Below are 27,956 nucleotides of genomic sequence, written 5' to 3' on the forward strand. Positions count from 1 at the left end.
AAGTCCAAGACGGAGGGAGCTTAACTGGGTCCCTGAATGACAATATGGAAGATCATCTGCCAAACAGGAACACCTGTTTTGGATTTCACATGCATGAGCAATAAATTTCTACTGTGATAAGCCCAGTATTAGCTACAGCAGCTGGTGTTAAAACAACTAATATTCCTATTATGATTCCTTTAAAGAAACTGATACTCAGAGTCTTAGTTTTTTATATGCCAATGTAACTTATTATTCCTAAAAAAACTGAAATCAATATAAGGCATTTTAAAAGTGTAAAAAGAACTATGAAAGTAAAAGACAATTTTATTGGCTTATTAAAGAGTTAATTAAACATTTAAAAATAAATGCATAAAACACTTTCTATATGATTACCTAAAAAGCTTATAGTCATGTGTAAACAAGAAGTAATTCTACTTGTTTTCTGTAAACAAGTAGAAATAATTCTTTATTTTGAATCCCCTTCAACCACCTTCTCTTACACGCAAAAAGGATTTTTGTTTTATATAGCCAACATTTATTTTAATGTATGTTTATTTTGTTTCACCATTCCTTCTTGAATCTTATACTTGTCTTATGTAATCATTTTCTTTCTTCCCCAAATACCTTCAATTAAGGTCCATTTATAGTGAATTCTCTCGGGTTTTGTTTCAAAACATCTTTAACTCACACCCTCCTCCTTAAAAACTAATTTAGGGCCAGTACACTATTTTCTCTCAGCTCTGTGAAGTTATGATTCCAGTATTCTAGCTTCCACTAATGGTGCTGGAAACTATACTTGTCTGTCAATCCTTTGTAGATAATCTCTTTTCTGATTAGCTGATTTAAAAATCTCCCTTTTGTTTTTGTTGTTCTGTATCCTAAGGTGTGTCATAGGGTAGACTTCTTTTCATTTATCCTGTTTAGAAATCATACCTTTGTTCAGAAAATCCCTGGCCAATCCCTCTTGAATTATAAACTCTCTCCATCCTATTTTCTTCTACTGGAGTTCTGTGTTGTCTGTCCTGTCTTTCCTTTCCCTGTGATCCTTAACCTATCATTTTTCTCATTTATTTGTTTGTGTTGCATTCTAGGTAACTACAGATCTATCTCACAGCTCATCAATTCTCTTGTCACCTATTTCAGATCTGCTGTTTAAAATTTTTAATTATTCCTAAATGTTGTATTTCATTCTTTTGGCCATTTTAAATAGTTTATTCCTTGCACATTTTAATTCTTCTTTTTAGTAAATAATATAAGCATATTTACATTATATTCCATATTGATAATTCCAAATAACGGGAGTCTTAATATTTGAGGGCTTAATTCTGCTTTGTGTTATTTCTGCTGACTTTTACTCATGGTAACTTGGACCCTTACGGATGTGGTAATTTTTATTGTGGCTTTCTATCTGATTGATTTTAATCTGGAATAATTAAAGGCCTGAACTGAAAACACAGGACTTTAAAATGGAGTTTCACTTACTATTAGATGCCCTGGGACCCTACCAATCCCAAACCTTTTTAATCTGTTTTGTTGGGATTTTTCTTGATTGTGCAAGTAGGGCAAATTCAAACTCACAACAACATGTGGGGAGGCCTCTGTTAAGAAATAAATGTTTGCCAAGTCAGAAAACTGATAATGTTTCTAGCCCACTTTTTTTTTAAAGATTTTATTTATTTGACAGAGAGAGAGAGAGAGAGAGAGAGAGAGAGCCAGAGAGCACAAGCAGAGGGAGAGGGATAAGCAGGCTCTGCACTGAGCAGGGAGCCTGATGCAGGGCTCGATCCCAGGCCCCTGGGATCATGACCTGAGCGGAAGGCAGACACTTAACCATCTGAGCCACCCAGGTGCCCCTCTAGCCCTCTTTTAAGTTGTTCCCTCCAGGGATCCTAAATTTATGGAGATCTCAGTTCTGCTACTTCACCTGGTGCAGAACAAAGGACCTATCTCCAATTACACAAGAGCCATTAACATGGGGGCTCTACATTTTTGATAAAGACAGTAGAGTCCCTTAGCTTCCATGCTTGGATTAAATTCTCTCAGGATTCAGTGCTTTCCATTTTTTTGCCCTGGTGATTTCCCTTATTTTCTTGTAAAATCACCTAATCATGTAAAAGGATATTTGTTGTCATATGCAGTATCTCTGGGTGTTTGTTGTAGGATGGTTTTTCAGTTGATCTGGTTCGCCATAATGCTGAGTGTCAAAATTCTTACCATGTGAGCCTAAGAATCAAAGCCACATTTCTATACAATCTCTACCAACAAACACATATTGTTAGGATTTAAATGCATAGATAGCATGGCTTAACTTTATGTGCTTTTCAAACTAGGTTATGAAACCTTGGCACTGTATCAGTGTATGCCAGGATAAGTGGCAGGAAGCCTACAGAGTCCTAGGTTAAAGCTAGCAGTTCTCCCTGGGCCATCACTTTTACTAAGTTTTAAGTATTTTCAACATCTTAACATTGACTTTAAAACAAATTACATAATATATGAAGTTGAATGCAAAATTTACATGCAACATTCCTAAAGGAGGGTTATTTGGGCTCTGTACCTAGTCTTAGAACTGCTGAGGTTGTATTATATCATAACTTTGTTCTGGGGGGTAGGAAAGTTTGAGAAGCACCAACTTAGGGCATTAAAAACTTTTCAGATTCTCGAAACATAAAATGATTCAGTAGCATTGTATTTTCTAAAAACAGCTCTATAAATCAAGTCTTCCAAGTCTAAGATTGCTTATAAGACCAAGAATAGTTTCAAGTACTTACTTAACAGGTAATAGGGAGTATTATTTATCTATTAAAAATAAAGAGGTTAAAAAAATAAAGAGGTAAGTATTTGAATACAGTGATATGAAAAGATGTCCATGTAAGTGAAAAAAAAGCAACATTATATACAGTATAACCCATACATGGTTAAAAAACAAAACAAAATAGTGGTTACCTCTGAGGAATAGGAGGCAGGGAAGACTTGCTTTATATTTTTCTAACTATTTGAATTTGTTTTTAATCACGAACATATATTATTTGAAAATAACAACATATAATTAAAAAAAAGTAAAATAAACCTATAAGGAAGAAGGAAAAAAATAGTCCTTACAATCACCAAGTATGATACCCTTATTTAGGTTTTCCTCTTGATGACAAACAGAAATAAAGATAAGTTGTACCATCACACCGTAGTAATATTCAACAGCGGTATATGGGGTCCATTGAAATTAAAATTTTAATAAATTCTTTGTATATAATTTTATACTAAAATGCTAACTGGAGAGATTATTTAGAAATTTGTTTCTTTTTAGTCCAACATGACTAGGATAAACCAGATAAACTGCTATACACATCTCCATAATGTGACAAATACTCCTATGATAACTGAAGTGGAAAGAATGCTAGGGCCATCTGGGTGGCTCAGTCGTTAAGCGTCTGCCTTCGGCTCAGGTCATGATCCCAGGATCCTGGGATCGAGCCCTGCATTGGGCTCCCTGCTCAGCCCCGCATCGGGCTCCCTGAAAAGCCTGCTTTTCCCTCTCCCACTCCCCCTGCCTGTGTTCCCTCTCTCGCTGTCTGTCTCTGTCAAATAAATAAATAAAATCTTAAAGAAAAAAAAAAAAAGTGTAAAGAATGCTAAATGCAATTTACCTTTATATGCACTTCAACAAAAAATTTCGTTTTACTGTTCTTGTTCCAGCTCTAACTACTCTTTACCCAAGAAAAGAACTGTAACTGGTTTTCCTTGTTTCATCTTGGTAGATTCAAGATAATTTTCTGAATGACTTTTATATTATTACTATTTCATAATTAGTACTCCTTCACTAAGATTTTAATAGGTCACCAGCCATGAGCATGACATTTAAGGCTCACTGAAATATGAACCTAAATGGTCTTTGTAGGCTTACGTTCACAAGGCTGGGACCAAAAACACACTTTTATTTCCGAAGTACATGCGAATGAACCTGCAAAAGATGAATAAAATAGGGGCACAAGCACAAGTTGATATTATGTAAAATACCCAACCAAATCATCAGGTGCCTTCTTTATATGCCACTATGAGACCTCCTTTTGTGAGATATTTTCATGTATATCGTTTAACAATAGTCAGTTATTCCAAAGCCAAGATATGACATAATGCAGAAGAAAAAGGATACTTCTGAGAGTCCCATCTGATAGTTTCTGGCTCTTCCAGGAAAAAGATGCTTTGTACCTGATGCTACTGGTCACTTTGTTGCTGGATAAGAGCTATGATTCTCATGAATTTGTTTTGATAATTCAGCTGTGTGTTATTAAGAGGAGCAAAAGAGGACTGAATCTTCATAAAAAGGAAAAAAAGACAAAGTGATTTCTTCTTCACTAGCCAAGATAGGTAGCTAAGGCAATAGCCTCAAGGAGTCAAGTTAAAAAAATAAAAGTGTCATGAACCTGGGTCTTAAACATTATTTGACCAGGGACCTGGGGAAAGAGAAATCAGTTTAAGTCTGAGAGTAGAAATAAGGTACACTAGTGAGAACAGTCATTCCAAGAGCTGAAACCTATGTAGAATGTATCAGATTAGACATGAGAGTGACAAGATGTACCCAGAAGGGATACTTTAAAGCTACCTGTATCAAGAGAATGCAATACTTGAGACTGATTACCTACGGGAAACCTCTTATATGAGGACTGATGTGGTGATGGGGGAGTGGGGAGAGAGAGAATGGCATGTGGACTTTTTTTTTTTACTGTCACAAGTGGATAAAGAAGAAATAAAATCAGAGAGAAAAGGGGACAATACCACATGTATGTTTCCTTTAATTGAGTACCTATGCAAACAAAAAAACCCCCAAAGTTTCAGCCTTTTAAAGTACTTATTTAGGAAGTTTTGAAGTTCTTTCAAAGTCCTAGGATCCTAAATATGAGGAAATCCAGAATATTTCAATTTCTACCCAGATGCCGGAAATATCCTTTTGCCTTCCTCTAAAATGGCAAATAATAACCACTCTGTAAATTTTAACCATTCTGTAAAGAATGTCTACTACATGTGGACATTGTACTAGCTATTAGGAATATAGTGGGGAATAAGACAAATTTGTTTCTGCTCTTACGGAACTGTCTGGGGGCAACAATATATACAGCAGGCACAAAATAAGATTTATAGGCTAACCAATTGTAGAAGTATGCTAATCTACAGCAGGAGTTATTAAAATAAAAATCTGACTAAAATTAAAATCCTACTAAAGACAACATTTTAAAATGCAAGCTTAGATAAATGACTAAAAATGAAGGTGAGTTAAAAATAAACACTCTCAAACAAGCCAAAAGGGAAGAGAAAAGAGAAAGTCAAGTGCAACAATTAGCTTGAATTAGGAAGTGGGCGGGGGGCTGGGGGGTGTGGGGGAGAGAGAGATAGACACCACACTATTAGAACTTACTTTGGTGGTTTCAGGTCCCTGTGAATTAGAGCTTTGGGTTGCATGCTGTGAAGATAAGCCACTCCTTGGGAACACTGTAAACACCAACTCATTGCATGGGCAGCAGTGTAATATGGCAATGGTTCAGCACCATGCAGCACTGCAAAAGAAAGGCACAAACTAAAAAGAACTTTATTGCATATAACAAAAGACACAAGGTGAATGTGAGCACTACTGGAACACATGACTGGGTATTTTTCTACACATGCTCCCAACAGTCCTGCTTTTAATTCTTTCCTAAATACAAAGATGGAAATATCTAATAATTTCAAATGGGTAACTACCACATAAGTACCTAAAATGTAATAGTACTTCTATTAAATGTTATACATACACTCTAGCAAAATTAATATGAATTACCACACTTTTCCACATTGACAGTCTTTCACACAATAATATAAATTATAAGCAATGTGATGGCATGCTACTGTAGGAGAGATACAGAGAAGTAGTACAAAAAGAAATAAAACAAAGTGTATCAAGATGTTTACAATTATGCTTTCTACAATAGCTAAAAACTAGAAATAGTTCAACCAAGTAAGACAATGGAGTATTAGAGATACCCATTAACAATGATGAACACATGAGCAGTAAATATAAATAAAAATTTAAGTAAAATGTTAATTTAAAAAATAAAATGCAACCATTTATTTCATATAAAGGCAACAATTAATATATTTACTATATGGCTGGTGTTTCTTAAGAGTGAAAAAGTTAGTTCTGTTCTATAAAAATAACTAAATGACCTAGTTTCTTTCATTGTTATAATTAAAATGTTTTGTGAAGTCAGTTTTCACAATTTTATTTTTTGTAAAGACAGCAATTTAAGCAAAATGAAATGGAAGAAAGTATGGCTAAAGAGTTCTCAAATGAGGAGGCTCAAAGCTAAGAGAGGGCAAAAAGAAAAACATTAAAAGTATGAAGAGATTTAAAAATCTATTTAAAAAGCAAATTTTACTTCACTTAAATGCTTTTAACATCATGAAAAGTACCATCAATTGAAAAGATTGATATACTTAGACTTCTAAATTTCACATACTAATGTTGTAGCATCTCATTTTTTCATTTCTAATTTTAGATTTTTTTTAAATTACCTCCTTTTGAGATTCTGAAGGTAAACTGTGAAGAACATTAAGTAACTAACGGTGTGTATTAAAAGCTTTTCAATGATTTTACTCTGCTAGATAAAGACAGGTCTAATGACACTCACCATTATATAAAGAGCCCCCTTCAGCATATTCCATCACAAGACACACCTAAAAGAAACATATGTCAGTATAATAATTAACCACAGGGCTGTAACATCTTAGGTGACTTGAGAGATAACTGAGTTCAATCTTTAATTTTATAAGTGCATTAAAAATTATTCTTTTGGTCCCCACTATGTGAATGGTACTAATGGAAAAAGAAGGGGATCTATGATCTAAGGCCTTGTCTTGTAGGGGCCCACTGTCTAAGAGTGGGGGTGTATGTAAAAACATAATTGCAAGTCCTCTGAGAACTTTCTCCAGTGCTGAGTAGATGCTGTCGCAGAACATCATAAGCCTCATAAGATGAGGTTATTGGATAAGACCTCCCAAGATAACTCCCCTCCAATATACTGTGCTGCTAACAGACTAGAAACAAATATATAAAATCTAATTTTTTAAAAAAATAACAAAACAGATCAAAATAGTTTCATAAACTACACACCTGCAAACATTTACTATGTCAATGCTTATAAAGAGGTGACAATGAAAAAGTGACAAACTTACGGGATTCAAGCAGGCTCCATATAGCTTTACAATATTAGGATGGTTCACACGGGATAACTGTCGAAGCTGTAACAAATTAAGGTTTCTTTTAAAAGATGCTAGCTTTTGAGGACCTGATTACATTACATCATTACAATTTCAGGGTGTACAAAACATCAGTTTAATCATTCAACCATCATTATTTCCTACGTAGCAGGCACTGTGGTATAAATGGCTGCCCAGAATGGCAAAGATTCCCTGCCCTAGAGCTCTCACACTTTACTTGGGAGACAGGCATGTAAATAAATAATTAAGCCCAAATGCAAAGTGCTGTAACAGGAGTTATGAACAAGCCACGATAAGTACAAATAAGAAAAAATAAACTTTAACAAGAAACATTAGGACACCGTCCCAGAGATGGCACTGAACTTAGTTATCCAAGGCAGAAGAATCTATGTCACTGTCATCACCTTCAGAGCTATGGCTGCACAGTCTACCTAACTCTGTGCCAGGCCCTGGTGGGCACTTGATAGATTCTGTTTAATTCTCACAACTCTGCAAGAGCGGTATTGTCATTTCTACCTTTAAGAAAAACGGACCTTTAAGATAAGGCTCAGAGAGGGTTAAGTGAGTGGCTAAATATCCTACAGCTACCGCCAGGCTTTGAACTTTGGTCCATCTGACTTAAAATCTGCACTCTTTCTGCATATGTGTATTGTCTTCTCTACGTCCTTCTCCCATCTCTTGAATTAACTGCCTTCTGTCCATTCCCACGATCACTGCCTTAGTAATTCTTCCAACATGAACTGCTGCAGTAATTACTAGGGTATTTTCCTAGCTGTATTCCCTACTTCCTTGTGGTAGTACCAGGTACCTATGCAAATAGTCCTCCCCAATCCAAAGAATCACACCAAGGTCAGTGAGAGGTTTGGCTGTACTGTGTCTCTCTTGCTCTACACTTGAAACTTCTATTAATGTGTCCCTCCAAACTGCACCTTACTCTCTTTCTTCTCCTCTCTTTTCCCCTCTCTTCCTCTTCTTCTCTATTATCCACACTATACTGCTGGCTCATATGAAGTCCACTAAAGTAAACCTTTTTACTATATGCTACTAGAAAGCTGTATTTCTCTACAGTGAACATTTGTGTATTTTCAGTCCTAACACAACAATTAATATCGCTATTTATTATATTCATTTATTATACACAAACATATATTTATTATATTTCATCTTCTAAAGGTTTAGCACTGAGGTTCGGATAGCAGCTTATGTAAGCATTTATTTCTGCTCCTTCCCCAAATCCCACCAAGATATTAAAGGCATTTTTTCAAGGCACAAATTCAGAAGAATAAAGAGAATGTGAAATGAGAAAACAGCACACATTTTTGGAAGTTGGAAAGCAAATGACTAGCAATAACTGACACAGCAGACTTAAAAAAAATGAGCAGAAGTGAGCAGAAACTAGATTAAGCTCATAAAACCTCCAAAGGGTTGGGACTGGTGGTAGTACCAGGTACCTATGCAAATAAGCCAACAAAGGAACAGAGAGATTAGCTGAAAGGCAGACCAGATTCTCTCCCTTCCTGACTTCAGTTTAGTGACTGCCTCTTTATCATCCCAACAATTAGAGGTTGATTCTTTGATATAACAAAGAGTCTCTGGATTAGGGGACACCAAACAAAACTAAGGGATGAACTCAAAGTAGTTGCCTCTGAGAAGCAGAAAACTTGATGGGAGGAGGTCTAGGGGATTAAAGTTTTTAAAATAAGACTATGTGGAGAACTATTTGAGAATCTGAATTACCTGTACATATAACCTCGATAAAATTTTTTCATCCAAGCTATTATAATCTTTTTGACTCCTAATTCTTAGCATTTAACACATATGCTTTTAGCTAGTTTTGTGAAAGTGCCAATGCACTTTTAGACCTTATCTAAACCATAAACAAAAATCATGAATAAGGCAAGGCTGAGGCCACTCTTGGAGCACTGTACCAGAGATCACCTTTTCTTCATGAGGACCCCAAACTATCAGCATTTCTCAACTCATTCAATTAATTACAAAAATCCACTTTATCGTATCCTAAGTTTTCATTCTCCATGTTATACATTTAAAAATATCATAAAGTATATTTGCAAGTTATAATTAAATACAATCACAGATATAAATTCAGAAAGGTTTGTAAGGTAAAGACCACTTATCCATTGGCCAATGAGGAAAAAAACCCACAAATTTAAGGAACTGCCGTCATCTAATATACAAAATAGTATAAAATTAATAAAGAATAAATCTGACAATACAATTACTATTGATTATTGAATTCTCCTTCATCATCAAATCCGTAAGAGAACAGAGTTCTAGATTTTCATGCTAAATGAGAAAAAAATTAAATTTAAAATTATTTCCCTGTAAAGTGATCTCATTTGAATTTCTAAAAATATTCAGTCAAAAATGAATGCATAAAATTTCCCTTCTTAATTTTAGATAATGGGAGAGAATACCATTTCCTTTCTATTTTAAAATTTAAATCCTATGCCTTGAAATAGATCTGAATTACACGGATGAGACTGTATTTTAATTCAGGGATGAATTCATTTATGTAGTTAAGAGTCTTCCCCCCCCAATTTTTAATCAGAATTAAGAGTGTGAATGAAAAATGTTTCTACAGCATTATCTTTGGTTCAACCAAATTGCTGAGGTTCAAGTATACAGAGAAATGACAACTGGGAAACAACTTTTTCATAATATTAAATTCACAGAGTATCTTAGGTAAAGAATTATATATTAGAAACAACAATTCAACTTACCTCTACAATAAAAGCTTTCCTCTCAGATTCACTTTCTATTTGTTTAATAGCAACATCTTTTGCTCTCCACTTAGCTTTGCAAACCACTCCAAAGGCTCCTCTTCCAACAACCTGAGTTAAAACAAAACAAAAAACAAAAATACCCATGAGAATCAGAAATAAATAGATCCTGCCCAACATATAAACACTGAAGCTGACGTGAAAGACTTATTAAAAGATTTAGAAATCACCACTATCTGGATTTGCCACCGAGCAAGTATAAAGTTTCATTAAAGTGAAGAAATAATGAAATGAACTTATCTCTATCTTTTTGAAAGTTTATGGTTTAGACAGCTCTTCACTGTCAGGTAAAACCAAACAACAAACAACAAAGACTCTTGGAGCAAGGAAACAAATTAAAACAGACAAGATGAGGGAGAGGATAGAAAGATGATGTTTGGGAAAATAAATATAAAAAGCAAGAACATATAATCAATGTTTTTAAGCTATTTAAAAACAGCTTTTGAATAATTCAGTAGGGGTATGAAATGGAGGTGAAAGGATAAAAATACAGATGATAAAAGACTGGCCACTGTGAAGGCAAACAAAACATGGTAGCACCTATACAACAGAATACATTCGTCAAGAGAAAGAAATGAACTACTAATTGATACATGCTACAATGTGGATGAACACACTATGCTAAGTGAAAGAAGCTAGACATAAGAAACCACATATTGTATGATTCCATTGACATGAAAAGGCAAATCCATAGAAACAGAAAGTAGATCAGTGGTTGCTTGGTACTGACAGTGAAAACTGGGATTAACTGTAAATGGGTAGGATGAATATTAATTAAGGGGATGAAAATGTCTGAAAACTGATTTATGGTGATAGCTGCATAACTTGGTAAATTTGTACAAATGGCTAAACAGGTCAAGTGAATGAATTTTATGATATGTAAAATATCTCATTAAAGTTATTTTTGAAAGTTCTAAAGTAAAGATTGGCCATATGTTGTATTACTATTGACAGCTAAGTGATGGGTACCTCATGGGTTCATTGCTCTCTCACACTATGTTTTCTACTTTCACATATGTTTGAAATTTGCCGTAAAATAAAATCAACAAAAGAACAGCTTTGATCCTTGTAAAACAAAATCATTAGATTTTTATAACTGTAAAGGATCTTAGTTAAGTGTCATCTACTCCAATTTTTCAGCTTCCAATGTATCTAAGTACTTTGTGTCAATGTTTTTTCCTTAAGTGAAATATCTACCTCTCTCTTTAGATACATTACCTCATTTACACAACCACAGGAGATAGGTACTAATGCTATTCTTATTTTACAGATAAAGTAACCTAGTTTTAAAGTAAACTAACTTGTCCAAGGCTATATTAGTAAAGAGCAGTTTGATGCCAGACAGTTTAACACCAGAATGTTAAGGATCCTAATATACACACATATATCTCTATTCTATGTCAGAAAAGTACCAGTTATCTTTCCTCGGAGAAATTTTCACTTTAGACAAACTTACAAGAACAAATCCCTGGGCACAAAGCTCTTCTGTAACAAAGCTGGGTATATTTACATCAGAACTCTTTTTAGAGTAAGAAGAAAGTGCTAATAACTACCAGGACAGTAGCTTGAAACTGGGATGTATGGCTACTCTAGCCATAGCTCAAATTCTATTTCATACATTACACAAAGCAGTATGGATATTTCTCATGTTAAATAATGTATAAAACTACCCAAATGGTTAACCATGTACCAGGTACTAGTCTATGCACTTTTCATGCATTAACACATGCTTCTCTATTTTATTTTGTCATCTCTAAGTATTTTTTTAAGTTTTTAATTTTAATTCCAGAATAGTTAACATACACTGTTATATTAGTTTCACGTGTACAATACAGTGATTCAACAATCCTACACATTATTCAGTGCTCATCATGGTAAGTGTACTCTTTAATCTCTGTCACCTATTTCACCCATCCCCTCTGGTAACCATGTTTGTTCTCTACAGTTAAGAGTATGTTTCTTGGGGGCGCCTGGGTGGCTCAGTCGTTAAGCATCTGCCTTCGGCTCAGGTCATGATCCCAGGGTCATGGGATCGAGCCCCGCATCTGGCTCCCTGCTCGGCGGGAAGCCTGCTTCTCCTACTCCCCCTGCTTGTGTTCCGTCTCGCTGTCTCTCTCTGTCAAATAAATAAAAATCTTAAAAAAAAAAAGAGTCTGTTTCTTGGTATGTCTTTTTATTTTTCCTTGGTTCGTTTGTTTTGTTTCTTAAATTCCACATATGAGTGAAACCATATGGTATTTGTCTTTGACTGATTAGCTTGGCAGAATACTCTCTGGCTATATCCAGGTTGTTGCAAATGGCAAGATTTCATTCTTTTTTATGGCTGAATAATATTCCTGTGTGTGTGTGTGTGTGTACACGTACACACACCACATCATCTTTATCCATTTGTCAGTCGATAGACACTTAGGCTACTTCCATATCTTGGCTATTGTAAATAATGCTGCAATAAACCTGGGGGGGGGCATGTATCCCTTTGAATTAATTTTTCATATTTTTTGGGTAAATACCCAGTAGTGCAATTACTGGATCACAGGGTAGTTCTATTTTTAACTTTTTAAAGAACTTCTGTACTGTTTTCCACAGTGGCTATACCAGTTTGCATTCCCACCAACAGTGCATGAGGGTTCCTTTTTCTCCACATCCTCACCAATACTTGGTCTTTCTTGTTGTTTTTGATTTTAGCTACTCTGACAGATGTGAGGTGATATCTCATTATATCTGATTTCTCTGATGATGAGTGATGTTGATCATATTTTCATGTGTCTGTTTGGCCATCTGTATGTCTTCTTTGGAGAAATGTCTGTTCGTGTGTTTGGCCCATTTTTTAATTGGGTTGTTTTTGGGTGGTGAGTTATACCTCTTGTAAGAGAAAGAAACCAACATCAGTCATTTGCACTAGTCATCCAGTTACTTTAACATGAATGGGTACTGGCTAAACCTGGCACCACCAGAGTAAGGGAAAGAGCACATCTGGGCTCTAAACCCCAACAGACTTGAGTTTGAATATAGGTTCTGTCTACCTATTAGCTATTAATGCTGGGGAGATTAACATCTCTGCGCTTCTGTTTTCTCAACAGTAAAAGGGAGATGCTTACAGTGTCCTCCGTGATATTTATAGGGTTCATAAGAAAGCCAAAACCATGCATTCTCTTAAATCCTACAAAAGAATAAGTGCTTAGAGTTAGGTATGAATCAGTGTAAGGAGCTATATTACTCATTTCTCTCACAATTAGCCATAATGAATAGCAAACAGGTCCTAAAACAAATTTCAACTTTATGGCAACATTAGGCTAAGAAGGTATGGATGGAGACCAGACTATCTATTGAGATTACTATGAGATAACGATTATGAATTTAAAATATTCTTCAACCATGTATTTAAAAATACCTCACAGCAACTGGTACTTAGTAGGTCTCCTCCTGTTTCATTTTCCTATTCTCAGGAACGTCCATGCAGGAATTCCAAACATTACATTTGTGGATCATTCACTTGTCATAAAAACTGTTAGGTATTGTATGACTAGTTGTGATCCACAAGTGCCATCTAGTGCTGAGATAATGGCTGAGTCTGAATTTTCAACTTAAAATCATGGGAACATAATGTGGACAAATGAGGATATGATAAACTTTCCTCCATTTGCTTAAGGAAGCAATTTTTGGGAATACTTTGAAATATAAAACAGGCATATACATGTAAGATGAGGGCCCATGGCTTTAAGAAGCCTCCACTCATGTTAGGGCTATAAGATACTTCACATATATAGTGAAACAACAGATACAAAATGATAGTAAAGAAAGTATAAGATATCTAAAGGTTGTATACATAAACTGAAATGCATGATAAAAAAAATAACTGCTATAAATTCAAAGGAGTGACGTTAGAAGCACAGAGTCAATGCTTAAAGAATTAAATTTCTGTGTATCTAATGATTCTGATCGCCAATTCCAGTGAATGAAGGGGACTTTCTCCACACCACCAAGCAATGCTCAGATACCAGCTGCGTATCTTATAATTCAGTTCAATTCTGACACTATCTACCTGGACATAGCATCAGATCCTGCAGGTTAAGGGCTCAGTTCTATAAGACTGCCCCTTCCTCCCACAAACTTCAGATGCCAGTCACAAGCCCAGGTGTCACTTGTGCTTCTAATCAATGGTTACAGATTGGAGGTTCCAATGACTCCCTCCTTGGGGTCACTTAATTTGCCAGAATGGCTCATAAAACTCAAACATTTTACTTACTAGATTACCAGTTTATTATCAAAGGATATAACTCGGGAACCGCCAGATGAAGAGAACCATAGGGTAAGGTATGCGGAAAGGGTGCAGAGCTTCCGTGAGCTCTCCAGGCAAGCCACTCTCCTAGCACCTCTACGTGTTCACCAACCTGGAAGTTCTCTAAACACTGTTCTTTTGGATTTTTATAGAGGCTTCATTAGACAGGTATGATTGATTAAATCTCTGGTCACTGGCAAGTGATCTGACCTCCAGCCTCTCTCCTTTTATCTCCTCTCCCCTCCTTGGAGGTCAGGGGGATGGAACTGAAAGTTCCAACCTTCTAATCACAAAGTAGGTTCTCCTAGCACCAGCTCCCATCCTTTGGTAGGGTTCAAAAGTAGCCTCATTAACATAACAGAAAGAGAGAGAGAGATAGAGAGAGAAACATTTTTATATCTCTCTTCACTTAGGAACTTCTGAGGGTTTTGGGAGCTGTGGGCCAGGAACTGTGAAAAAGGCCAAATATATATAAGAAATATACTATTTGGTCATTCAGAATGCAGTATAAAAAAAACCTCCCATTTTCTCAAAAGGCATAAATGTAGAGACATTAAGAGTAACAAGAAATAAAGATAAAGAACTAACCTTGTGAGAGAGAGAAATAATAAGACAAAACAACAGTGTTAAAATAATTTTTTAAATACTTAACAGCTGAAGTGAGCCAAAGGTGAGTCTGTGATAGTGGCTGAAGAAACACCCCCTCCCCTTCAGGGATAGGCTTAGGGATTCAGGATAGGTTTAGGGATTTGAGGGCGGAAAGGACTTATCCCTCCCACTTCTCAAAGAGATCCCTAAGAGAGGGCAGCCTCATGCAGCTTAGCTAACAAGGGAAGCTACAGATGATTGAGAACGCAAGGGAGACAGACAAAGGGAGGCCCTACTCAGGTTCTCTCAGCCCCAAGAGAACATGGAAATGATACAAAAAACTCTTGCCAAGAGAAAAGTGAGGCAACTGAAAATTAGAGTTTTCTGAACTGTTGGAAGGAGGCTATTGTAGAGCAAACTGTTGGAACCTATCATCACAGGCTGTGGGATGGTAGATAACTCAAACACAGGGAGCTAAATGCAGAGCTCAGCTGAGTTTTGGAGAATCAATGAAAGCCAAGGGGGAAGGCCTAGTCAGTAAACAAGAGAGAAATAGGTTAAGTTCTCCTTTCAAAATGGGTAAAGGTGAGGTTCATGCCAAGAGAATAATGAACTTCATTTGTTTACTCCTTACACCAGTAGTTTTTGAATGTCTACTATATCCAGCTATGATTTAGGATACCAGAGATACAGCAATAAATAAGACAAAGGCTCTGATCTACATGGAATGTGCTTTTAATGAAGGGAGGTGGGGGGGGGGGGAAGACAGTCAATAGACAAAAAGATGAATGAGAAAAATATCAGATTGCAAAAAAATGCCATGTAGAAAACAAAAAATGAGGATGACAGGACAAAGAGACTAGTGGAAACTTTGGGATGGACAGTATGCAAGGCCATCTGAGAAGGTTACTAACTTGATATCTGAATGATACAAGGAACCAATCAAAGAAGAAGAAACAAGTAATGTGAAGGCCCTAAAGAAGGGTGGAAATAATCCCTCACTCCCTATTCAACAATATTTGAACTCCATCTATGGACTAGGTGGTATCCTAGACACTCAAGATACAGAAGTGAATGAAATAAACCATAATCCTTGTTCCTACTGCTTATATTCTTGTGGAGAGAGACAAACCAAGAGGAAGCAAGATATACAAGAAAACACATATATTTTAGTAAATAACAAGTGTGCTAAGAAGAAAAGGAGAAAAATCTTGTGTGTACACACATGTATGCACTACCCACCCTGCCAATTTTAAACAGGGTAGTCCTGTAAAGCTGCACTGAGAAAGGTAACATTTTAGTGATGACCTAGAGAAACACTTGGAGGGTTTGGTGGGGGCAGTGCATAGTGGGAGAAGGGAAGAGTGATGCAAGATAAGCCTGAAGAGACAGGCACAGTCTGGATCCTGAATGGCTCTCTGCATCACAAAAAGGAGTTTGGATTTCAGTCTAAGTGCAATGGGAAGCAACAGGAGGAATTTAAGAAGGAAAGATGTGATATGATTTTTATTAAAAAAATCATTCTAGCTCTTACATGAAAAATGGATTGTAGGGAAGCTAGAATACATCGAGAGACTAGATAGGAGGCTATTATCGCAGCTTAAGCAAGAGAGAGTAGCTGTGAGGACAAGACTGATGGTAGTGCAGAAAAATGGGCAGATCTGGGATATGTTTGATAGTTAGGGTTAAATGAGCTCGTGAGCACCTGAGTGGCTCAGGTGGTTAAGCGCCTGCCTTCAGCTCAGGTCATGATCTCAGGGTCCTGGGATTGAGCCCCTCATCAGGCTCCTTGCTCAGTGGAGAGTTTGCTTCTCCCTCTCCCTCTGCTCCTCCTTCTCCACTTATGCTTCTTTCTCTCTCTCTGTCTCAAATTAAAAAGAAAAAAAACAAAGAGCTTGCTGATGGTCTGCACACAGCAGGATGGGTGGAAAGAAGGGATGAATCAAGGATAATGTCTAGATTAGGCAACAGCTTAATGAAGGAAAACAAAGAATGGAGCAAGCAGATTTTTTTTTTTTTTAAGATAACACATTTAGCAACTAAATAACAGCATTTAGTTGGTTATTTCTAGTCAATCAACTGGGTCAGATTACCAAAAAAATAGTATCTAAATAATGGGGCCTTGGAACTGAGTTCTGAAGAACTTCAACATCTAGAACACAGAGGAGATAGAACCAGCAAAAACTGGGAAGGAACAGTCAATAATGTAGCAGGCAAACCAGAAGAGTGTCACAAGAAGCCAAGGGAAGACTTCTAAAAAGAAAGCAAATGCAAAAACAGCAAAAGCATTAATTCAATGGCTCTCAAAGTGTGGTCTCTGGATCAAAAGCATCAGCATCACTTGGGTATTTGTGAGAAATATAAATTCTAAGGTTCCAACCCAGAAGTACTGAGTCTGAGGGTAGGGTCCAGCAATCTGTGTTTTAATAAGCTCTTCAAGTGATTCTGGTTTGAGAACAACTTTAGGTTATATTAAAAACATAATTAACAGTGAAACAAAATACTCTGGTGGAAGCCATCACAGAGACCAGTTGATATTATCTATGAAAGTTGTCCAGAGCACTAAGAGGCCATCTTGGGCATGAAGAAAGGAAAAGGGGAATTCTTGTGAGCAACCCAATGTTTTTCTTGACATACAGTAGGTCAGTATAAATGAGTGGCATAGATGTCAAACTGATACACATTGGCAACTGAGGTAAACAATGAAAAACCTAATATTCAAATTACAAAACAAGGAAAGGAAGTCACTTTTTACTTACTACCAAATTTCTAATTCAAGTTGACAAATCAAATATGCTTTTTGGATTGCATTCATATCCAAATAACATAAGTTTCTTTGACACATTATCATTAACAATTATTTTGGATGACTGCTTTCCCCAAAGACCAATTTTCAGCAAGTGTGTAAAAAAGGGCACACATCCAAATTACAAGTTATCTCCCCCATCACACACATCCATACAAAATGGCAAACCCAGAAATAAATATTAGATATTTTTCACAATCCCTCATCTGTAAAAATAGAACAGAGGAATGCAAAGAGGACTCTGGTTTTAAAAGGGAAGTTAATTTAGAAATATTTCCTCCTAAATTTATGAATGTTTTCTAAATTAAAATGTTGTTAGATTAATTCGCTTATGATATGCATCTTTCCCCCTGTGGTGTAGTCTTCTAGGTTCTGGGTCCAAAACTTTAGTTTCATATAGTAAAGCAGATTTAAATGTAATTTTTAAGTAAAAAATGGAACAGAAGAATATGAAAGTGTGAATATTTCCATGCAATTAATATTAAAAAACATAAATATCAAAATCAGAATTCATTCTGTGTGTGTGTTTAAAGAAAGCAACTCCTTTAATAACTAATTTCTTTAGGATGAAAGACTATTCCTTCATCCAAGTCATGTTATTAAAAACAAATGAACAGAGCGCCTGGGTGGCTCAGTTGGTTAAGCGACTGCCTTCAGCTCAGGTCATGATCCTGGAGTCCCTGGATCGAGCCACACATCAGGCTCCCTGCTCGGCGAGGAGCCTGCTTCTCCCTCTAACCCTCCCCCCTCTCATGTACTCTGTCTCTCTCTCTCATTCTCGCTCTCTCAAACAAATAAATCTTTAAAAAATAAAAACAAATGAACAAAAAACCCACCTAAGTTATACAAAATGGAAAAGGATGCCCATATGCTCTTAATTTACTATGAAATAATTCTTCTTAATTGTCCCCAATTCATGTTATTTTTAGTTCAGTGACTATAGTTGTCACTTTGATTTGGCCCTGCTTGGTGGACTATGTGAATGGACCCTGGCTATGCTGCCACTGCTCTGGCTAGAAATATGGAACATGACAGAACAAGCATAGACCTTACGTTTATTCATTAGAACTTAGAGCCTCCAACTATTTCAGAACTTAGAACTTCAATATCTATTAATAAACTGTGGCAGAGCAGAACTCCCATCTGCTGACAAGACAGGGTTGATAACATAAAAGTAAAGCTTTGATTATTCAAACTTACTTTTGAATTTTCACGCAGTGTTTTAAAACCTGCCATAGACATCTGACCCAGTTAGTAGGCCTTTCTTTCAAATAATATGCCCATGTCATCTTTTAAGCCACACACACACAATATAAGTTATAGTGTGCTTATCTCTTCACTGCTAACAATTTCAGCTTTTTTTTTTTTTTAAAGATTTTATTTATTTATTTGACAGAGACACAGCGAGAGAGGGAACACAAGCAGGGGGAGTGGGAGAGGGAGAAGCAGGCTCCATGCAGAGCAGGGAGCCCGATGTGGGACTCGATCCTAGGACCCTGGGATCATGACCTGAGCCGAAGGCAGTCGCTTAACCGACTGAGCCACCCAGGCGCCCCAATTTCAGATTTCTAATGAAACCAATGATCATTAAGTTTCATATGGAAGAGTTTATTAATAATTCTGGATATCCACAATTAAATACTAACACATTTATAGACTCAGTTTTTTTTTCAGGCCACTATAAACAAGGTTTTTCTCCATTATCAGTTGCCCATATACTTCTAAAACTACAAAATATACATCATTGCCAAAGTTCTTTCTACATTTCCCTTTAAAACAAAACGTTTGGGTCTCTATAATGAAGCTTAACAACATATAAATACTGTAGTGATTATATGTGCCTTGCTCATTTTACACTTTATGTCAGCACTGTGGGTCTCCCTTTTAAAAAGCAGCCACGCCAAAGAGGGTCTTTTTAGGATTTTAGTGAAAGCACACTAATACATGGTTTACTTATAGCATCTACCCTTTACAGCATTTTTAAAACCCCTGCTAAACAAACTTATTTGCTAGGTATAATGGAGTATAACGGAATCAACATTTGGATAGAGAATCAGATTTCTAGTTTAAATGCTGCCTTAGCCAAATCACATACTTACTGCAACCTCTGGTTTTATCACATGCAGTATAAAAGAACTGGATGAGCACTAAATCCACATGATTATGCAGTGATAACTTCAACTACTCATTCAACAAATATTTATAGAAAAACTAGGTTCTCTACACATTGGTGTTTACAAGTGTGAATAAGGCACCTTACATTTTGCTGGGGGATACACAATTTTGCTTACTGGTTAAGTGCCACAAAGGATAACAACAGAACTGACGAAGATCTAGGTTACTCAGGGCAAGTTTCCCTAAGGAATAAACATTTGAGGTGGGACTTGGTGAGAGGAGCCAGCCCTGTGAAGTTCTTGGGGGAAGAGAATTCTAGGCAGAGGAACAAGTGCAAAGACAATTCACCTTTGTGCCTTTACCAATCTATGATGCTTACCTTATTCAAAATCTGGTTTCAAGCTACTTTCCATTCAATGAAGTCTTCTGTGCTTAACCCTACTTTCAAATTATGGCTTCAGTGCTCGGTTATCTATAGCCACAGTTCTAAATTCATGGTTCTGAAAATGTTAATTATTAACTGTTCTGTGTTTATTCTAGTCTCACAATAAGTCAAACATTTCAAGAGAATCCTAGCATTCTTCTATTCATCTTCCACAGTATCTTAGCTGTATTCTACACAGAAGAGAATGCTCATTAAATGTGTAGGACCAACCACTGTAAAGAAAATCAGTATTTTGTTTCTCCATTCCCAGAATAAGGTTTGGTCAGAGTGCTTCAAAAAGAACTAGAGCAACACTGTATATCTAGAAGAAAGAGCAACTAACTCATGAGTGAGAAATCTCAAATTCGATTCCCAGCTTTACCATTTACTTAGACATGAGGTTTCTAGTAAATCAAACTCTATGACCATTTGTCAATATCTGTAAAATGGGGATATTTGTCCTGCCTAACCAGGGTTGGTTGGTCACCAACTACATTCCACAAGAGATCATGTAGAGCTTACTGTGGAAACAGAACAAAAATACTGAAAATAATGAATGTGTTTTCATTTTAGAACTGGAAGAGACCTTAAATGATCATGTTTAATCCTTCATTTCACATGAGAAGTCAGACACCCAGAAAAACTAGGTTACCTGCTCAAGGCTACAGAAAATATTATGGTAGAATCAGTATGACATTCAATTTTTTAAAATACCCAGCCCAATACACTTTTTACCACATCACACTGCCTTTACCATTTTTTGCAACCTAGTCTTCAATGTACATACCTCACAATTTATTCTAACATTCTCTTCCAGAATGGTAAAAACTAGGTGGCTTAAAAAAAAAGTTTTTAAGGTTTCTGAGGCTGCGACCTCACATAATTTGAGGTCTCTGGTTTCTGAGGCTGAGACCTCACATAATTTGATATCAGAACTGAATTTAGGAAGTGCAGCCCTGGTATTACTGAGTCATAAGATTAGGAATGTAAGGATTACAATCAGCTGATGCCTTAAAAAGATGCACTAAAATATCTACTAAATGACTGCATATTTGGTCTGTGGTTGGAGTATTTTTCTTACACAGTTTCTAACTGAATCAATATAATGCTGCTTCAATTACATTGTTATTTAAGAAATACAGAATATAATTTTATTTATAGACAATGTATTTGTACTATTTAAAATACTAAAAGCAATGTAAAATACTTTTTGTTTCTGGTCATTTTCTTTGTTCTCTTATTTTTGATTTTAATCTAGAAGCAAAATCTAAGTTGAGAACTAGTTATTAACTGAGTGCCTATAGTACTCTGGATTATATAACACTGTTTTAATGTGTGCAAGTAAATGTAATGGGAATTATGTAATGTTTTCAACATTAGAAAGGTCCAAATTCAATCTTTAAAGTGAAAATAAATGGGGTATTAAAAAATGAAAACTAAACTAAATAACCAGCTAATTTTAGAAATTTTCATCTGAAAACAAAAATTTACTCCTCAGGAATGTCCTAAGTATACTAATAAAGAAAGGTTGAAACAATATCTAAACTGAAAGAAAAATCTTTAGAAACATAAAACTTCATCAGAAGTTAAACAGCTTTCTGCAAAGAGCAGTAAAATGATGAATGTCCCCTCAGTAACTTCCATTCTTCCAAAAGGCAATAATGTAAAATGCTTTAGAAAGTAGTGTGAGAAAATGAAGGTTGTAAGAATCAAATGATTTAAGTCTGTGAAAGCATTTAGTAGTACAAGTTATTATTATATAACAATTTGTAGTCTACAAGTACAGCAGTTTGCCACAGAGTAGACGTAAATGCTTATTTAAAAACTGCAATTCTTCTATACTGACTCATTGAATTTTTCTTAAAAAAGAAAGTTAGCCATGAAAGCGGATCAACTATCCACTTCTGAAAAAGGAATTTATCATAGCCTCAATAGAAAACACACATCCCATACACGCAAATAAATTCCCTCCTCTTGGGCGCCTGGGTGGCTCAGATGGTTAAGCGTCTGCCTTCGGCTCAGGTCATGATCCCAGGGTCCTGGGATCGAGTCCCACATCGGGCTCCCTGCTTGGCAGGGAGCCTGCTTCTCCCTCTGCCTCTCTCTCTCTCTGTCTCTTATGAATAAATAAATAAAATCTTAAAAAAAAAAAAAATTCCCTCCTCTTTCCAAAATACGGGTCCTTCTTTTAGCCATGTGACCTTAAAGAGGGTCACTGTTCCTCTCTGGAACTCAGTTTTCTAGTAGTAAGTGTCAGGTACCATGTTGGGTGTTTTGATTTTATTGCCTAATAAGGAAGTATACAGATAAAATTAAATAGAAATTATTATCCCTGTTTTATAGTTAAGGAATAAAGCTATAATGCTCAAAGGGATTAGTTAGGAAACTTGCTTCAAATCACACTGCTAATAAGTAGTATACCTGATATATTGAACCTTCTAACTCCAAAGGCCTTGTTTATGCTACCTTGTAAAATGAGGCTGTTCTCAATGATTACTTTATGCCATAAGAAGATATGATTAAGGAATCCATTTTCTCCCAAAACATGCATAGAAAAAAAAATTATTTGTTGAATGATAATTATCTCACCACTTTAGCTTGCCACTGCCTAAAAATAATTTTGGATTTTTAGAGTAGAGATAACTCGTTGAAAGTCTATAACATAGGATACACAGTATTCTTTATGGCATATATACTGCAAAATATTTAATAAATTTTTAAAATGAAGAATAAATGGTAACTGATACTATGTTCAACTAAAGCTTTAACACTTTCTAAAGTGTATCTTTAAAATATATATAGTTTTTACTTTTCTAAATTTTGTGGTCCTTAGAACCAATCTACTCTGTATATATGAAAACAAACAACATGTTAAAAGCACATTACTATCTTTCTCTAAGATAACTTAATACAGAATAAAGAATGATTTGGATTTTCTAAGAGCGATTTCTGGTTTGGTGTTATATTGTGGTTGTCACCGAAATCATTATCTCTTCGGAATATGCTACCTTGAAACATTTTTTCATCGTAGTTTACATTACTAATGGTAAAATTTATCCAAATTAGTCCAACTGAAGGCAGACCATTTAATACTATGACTACTGTTCTATAGAATCGGCGAAACAGAACCATTCAGAAGTTGGGGAAACACTTCATTTAGACATGATGATATATTTATTTATCAAGCACTTATTGAACACACATTACGTACCAGGCACTGAGCTATAAGTCGAACATAATACAATCGCTGGCCCTTAAGAACACCAAATCTCAGTGAACTGCAACTCCAAAACGACCACGGTCTTCGATGAATTGACTACATACATGTATTTAAGAACTGGTGGACCACACCATCTCACCAGTTCATCCTGCTGTTTCAGACGATCGAACTCCAGGCACCGGACCAAACACAAAAGTGCCGAAGCGAGGAAAAAGTAAGCTTTCCCAGAGCATCTGAAGGCAAAGTCCCCTCTATACCTAGCCTGTGTGGAGACTCCCGGGTGGACCCGACGGGGCCCAGAGAATCAGACGGGCCGGGGGAGGCACCTTAAGAGTCGGGACCACGCAAAGGCCGGTTCCGGTGCCCCCGTGCCGGGCCTCACTCACCTCTTCCACCTCGATCTCCTTGTAGTCGATCTCTTCAAAGTTGAGGACTTGGGAGGGGGCTTCGATCATCTCACCAGCCGAAGACGAAGAAGAGGAGGAAGCAGCGGAGGCTGTAGACATGATCCCTCGCGAAGCCCGGGGGGCCTGGGGAGGCTGCCACCCGGACACTCCGGGGGAGCCCCGCGCCCACCCGCCTCCGGACCGACCTTCAGACTGAAGCCACGGCTATCCGTGGCGGGTACAGGGACAGCGGCCACAGCCGAGTCCCGGCTCCGGCTCCGCTGCGTTTTCCGCCGCCGGGCCCCGCCCACTGAACTTCCGGTTCCGGCCTGAAATCGGAAATTGGAGGAGGGCTGTGAGCTCAAGAAAGGGGAGGGGAGAATTTTGTGACTGAGACAGGGAAAGGAAGGACAGATTGGGGGTGGGGTGGGTGAGAGTGAGTGGCGGGCTTGGAACTGCAGAACAAATTTCGCGAGATCTTTATTAAAGGGCCTCAGCATCGGGTGATACCGCGAGAGCTGATGCGCTGACGTAATTAAAATGCGCGAACGGAAGTGGCGCGGAGTAGGACGAAATATTAATGCGGTTGGTCGTTCAGAGACCAGCGGGAAAGATAAAAACTAAGGTTTCAACTCTGGTAAACTGTGTTAGGGCTCCGCTCCCTTTTCTCTCAGAGACCTGCGGACGGATGGGCTAGTGTTGGACTAAGTTTTTGTGACGAAGCTTTTTAGTTTAACCTCTAAGCTAAACTGAACTATTTAAGAAGCCTTGGGAAATGTGTTTCCCTCAATGCGGTGTATGGAAGGAAGCAGTTGCTACTGTTACTTTGAGCCAGTCCCTGATGCTATAAGAGATTCTAAAGAGAATAATACAGAGCGAGTCAACGCATGTAACCTGAATAACACTGTGTAGGCTGAGTGCACACGAACAGAAGTTAATATTAGGTAAGGTAGATATTTATAACTTGGCATAACTTGTATTCATTTGAAGTTGTGGGTTGTATTAATTGTACTTATAGAGTGCGGAGCACTCAGGTGCTTTACGTTTATAATTTAATCATCAGTATCCTTGCAAATTAAATATTTTGGCTACCATTTTAAGGACATGAGAAAATAAGCTCAGAGAGATGAAAAAGATTATGAACCTCACAGGCTAGTAGAAGCTAGGTCAGTGTAGCTCCAAGGTGAATAGTGTTGTGCTATCAATACCATTTTTAGTTTTAAACTAGCCTTTAAACTTTATTTAGTCGATTTGAACCAAAGCCTAACTGGGAAATTGGAGTTAAAAATGAAGGCTTAAGGACCAAAGATGAAACCCTATAAATGTCAAATTCTAAGACTCATAGGGTAAGAGACAGAAAAGGAACAGTCAGGGGGAAGTGAGAGGAATGGTGATGGGAATATCACTGGGGGAGAGCTTTCCAATTAAAGAGTAGCCAACCCAATAAATGCTGTACAGAAGTAAGTTAAACACATTTGGGATAGCAAATGGGTCATTGGATTTGGAAATTAAGTTTTGAACTGAAAAACATCGGTCATTTTTTTGTAGTTCTGGTAATAATGATAGTTTGGTGAATAGCTATAAAAAGAATGAAAGAATTTCTTCTCCATATACACTCTGGATGATACACAGTGTCTTGAATACCTAGACCACTTTTATGATGACTTCCAATCTCCCAATGCTCAAATATTACCTGAATTCCCAGCCTATTGAACATCTCTATTTAGGTGTAACCTAAGCACCTAAACTCAAGATTTCAAAAGCAAATGCAAATGTTAGCCACTACAAATGTTTTTCCGTGTGCATTTTCTATCTCTGAAGGATACCCTCCATCTACTCATTTGTCCAAGTGCGAAATCAGGGCTTTATTTCAACATTTAAAATGATGTTTAGTGCACTAATAACTAAACAGAAGCAGATTAAGTCAATAGGATAACTTTCATTTTCACCTGTCATTTCTGGATTTCTCAAATTAAGATGGTCACCTCTTACCTCATGCTATCACTCTGCAGGTCATTACTGCGTTAACACCTTGATCTTAATTCAGTGGGTCTACCAAGTGGAAGCACAAGAAATGTTTGTTCCATGTTCTGGTTAAATGAATAGCTTTTGCTAGTTCTCCCTTTGCCTGGAGTGTAAGGTCTGTTTTCTGTACCTTCAGTTTAGAACTAATATCCTGCTGGCAAGGGACTAATCCTTACAGCCATGATGCTATTCTGTTTGACTTCCTCTCCCCGCCCCCAACATTGTTAGAAAAAAAATCAAACACAGGAAAGTTTAAAGAATTTTACAGTGAACTCCTATATACTTACCATCAAGATTCTAACATTAACATTTTACTATACTTGCTTTATTCTATATTTGTCCATCTATTTACCCATGCACACATACTTCTATCATTTTTTTGTTGGATGCATTTCAAAGTGAACTTCCTACATGATTTTGAAATCTCCAATATTTCTGCTTCTATATTTTATCCATTGATTTGGACTTATGAGACTGATACTAAAGTCAGTTCCCCAATGTGCTTGCAGACTGCTTTTTTTGGGGGGGGGGCGGGGAGGCAGGCAGGGAGGTCTGCCTGGAACCTTTTCACTAGCTTGTGATAAAGTCCCAGCATTATTCATGTCTGGATGCAGTCATCCCCAAAGTCCAGTTCACCTCCTGTGATTTGATTATGTCAATTCCCAGTTTTCATTTAAGCTGAGTCAAGTTGTATTTTTGTCATTTGCAATCAAAGATTCCTAAGTAATTCAGTTTGAATCCAGAGAAATGAAGGAAGGGGGCTGAACTTATCTTAATTCACCTTAACTTTTACTTTGTATTCCCTTTAACTTCTTTAACTTTAATGAGTTAAGAATGGAAGGTTGAACCTCACAATTTAAACTTTGGTTACCAGTCTGTTGTGTCTACACAAATTTCCAGAGATACAAACAAGGCTTTTAAAGAGTCTTCATGAAGTCCCTCCCAATTTGAGCACTCTCCACCAACTACCCTCGTGTCAGTGTCTTAATAACTACTCTTTAACCTTCAACCCTGTCTTCAATTTTAACTCTTCTGCACTTCCATGGGATGAGGACCAAGAGTTTTGATATCAATTTCCCACTATCTTTTTGAATGTTTTAAGTGGGATTCTCATCTTACTTGGCTCATTTTGGATATGAGGATATCTGGCACCTATTTTCATGGAGACTTAGCAGAAACAGACTAAAATAGTTCCACTTTAATATTCTGTTGCATCGGCATGTATAATACATCAGATAATGAGTTCCATATTTTGTCAGTTAATATGACGTTTGTTATGAATAACAGGAGCTCAACACATAATGGCTTAAACATTAAAAGGAATTTATTTGCCTAGTTAAGTGGAAAGTCAAGAGCTAGGACAGATTTTAGGTGTCATAAACTGATTCATAAACTTAATGATATCAATAATTTAGTTTTCATTATTGTCTTCTGCCTTTTGTGGTATTTGCCATTGCTCTAGAACAGTGTTTCTCAACCCTTTTTTCTTTATTGCTTCCCTAAGAGCCTTTTAAGATTTTTTTTCTCAATGCGCCCCCCCGCCCCAGTTTTAATACCACAGATATGGTACATATCTGTTTATGGACTTTATGCCTGTTTTATGCTTTATACATAAAAAGAGTAAGATTTTTTTTTCTCTCCCCAATTTTCACCCCCATTGAGAATGTAGGCTCTAGCAGTTTCGCTTTTCATGTGACATACACACTCTCCAGTACAATGACAGAGAGTGTCTCTTTTGGTAGCTATTTCAGAAGAGCAAGGAACTTCCATTTTCAAAAAGCCCTTGGCAACTGTACCTTGAGTGAGCAATAGGAGACAGGAGGTTTGAGGTTGAAAATATCTTGTATAACTTAGACTGAGGACTCCAGGAATCATGGGCTTTGAGAAGGAGGAACTCCCAACCAGAAGAAAAATCTGAAGACCCCTAGGAGGAGCAAAGCAGGGAATGTTTGTTTGTTTGGCAACCAACAAATGTTCATTATTCATATGTCTATTCTGGTTGAGCTGTATATCTAGAAAGTATTATCTTTACTGCCTGTTCTAGAACCAAACTAGCCCAACCTGATCAAACATTATTCTTTCCAG

General features: G+C 36.8%; 1 protein-coding gene across 2 annotated transcripts in view; it reads right to left on the reverse strand.

The window, feature by feature from the left end:
* Positions 1–24,175, reverse strand: part of MAP3K7 (mitogen-activated protein kinase kinase kinase 7) — a 70,438-nt gene extending 46,263 nt beyond the window's left edge. The window contains exons 1-5 of one of the 2 annotated variants that reach the window (XM_034991430.1): positions 23,847–24,175; positions 9,969–10,079; positions 7,183–7,248; positions 6,639–6,684; positions 5,390–5,528 (exon numbers count right to left, since the gene is read on the reverse strand). In XM_034991430.1, coding sequence (XP_034847321.1) covers positions 5,390–5,528; positions 6,639–6,684; positions 7,183–7,248; positions 9,969–10,079; positions 23,847–23,966 — 482 coding nt within the window. In that variant the 5' untranslated portion in view covers positions 23,967–24,175. The remainder of the gene's footprint in view (positions 1–5,389; positions 5,529–6,638; positions 6,685–7,182; positions 7,249–9,968; positions 10,080–23,846) is intronic. The other variant, XM_034991431.1, reaches the window with a different exon arrangement.
* Between the last annotated feature and the right edge of the window lie 3,781 nt (positions 24,176–27,956).

This window comes from Mirounga leonina, unplaced genomic scaffold (assembly GCF_011800145.1).
Source record: "Mirounga leonina isolate KUSES-001 unplaced genomic scaffold, KU_Mleo_1.0 Mir_53, whole genome shotgun sequence".
In the NCBI taxonomy this organism is placed as follows: Eukaryota; Metazoa; Chordata; class Mammalia; order Carnivora; family Phocidae; genus Mirounga; species Mirounga leonina.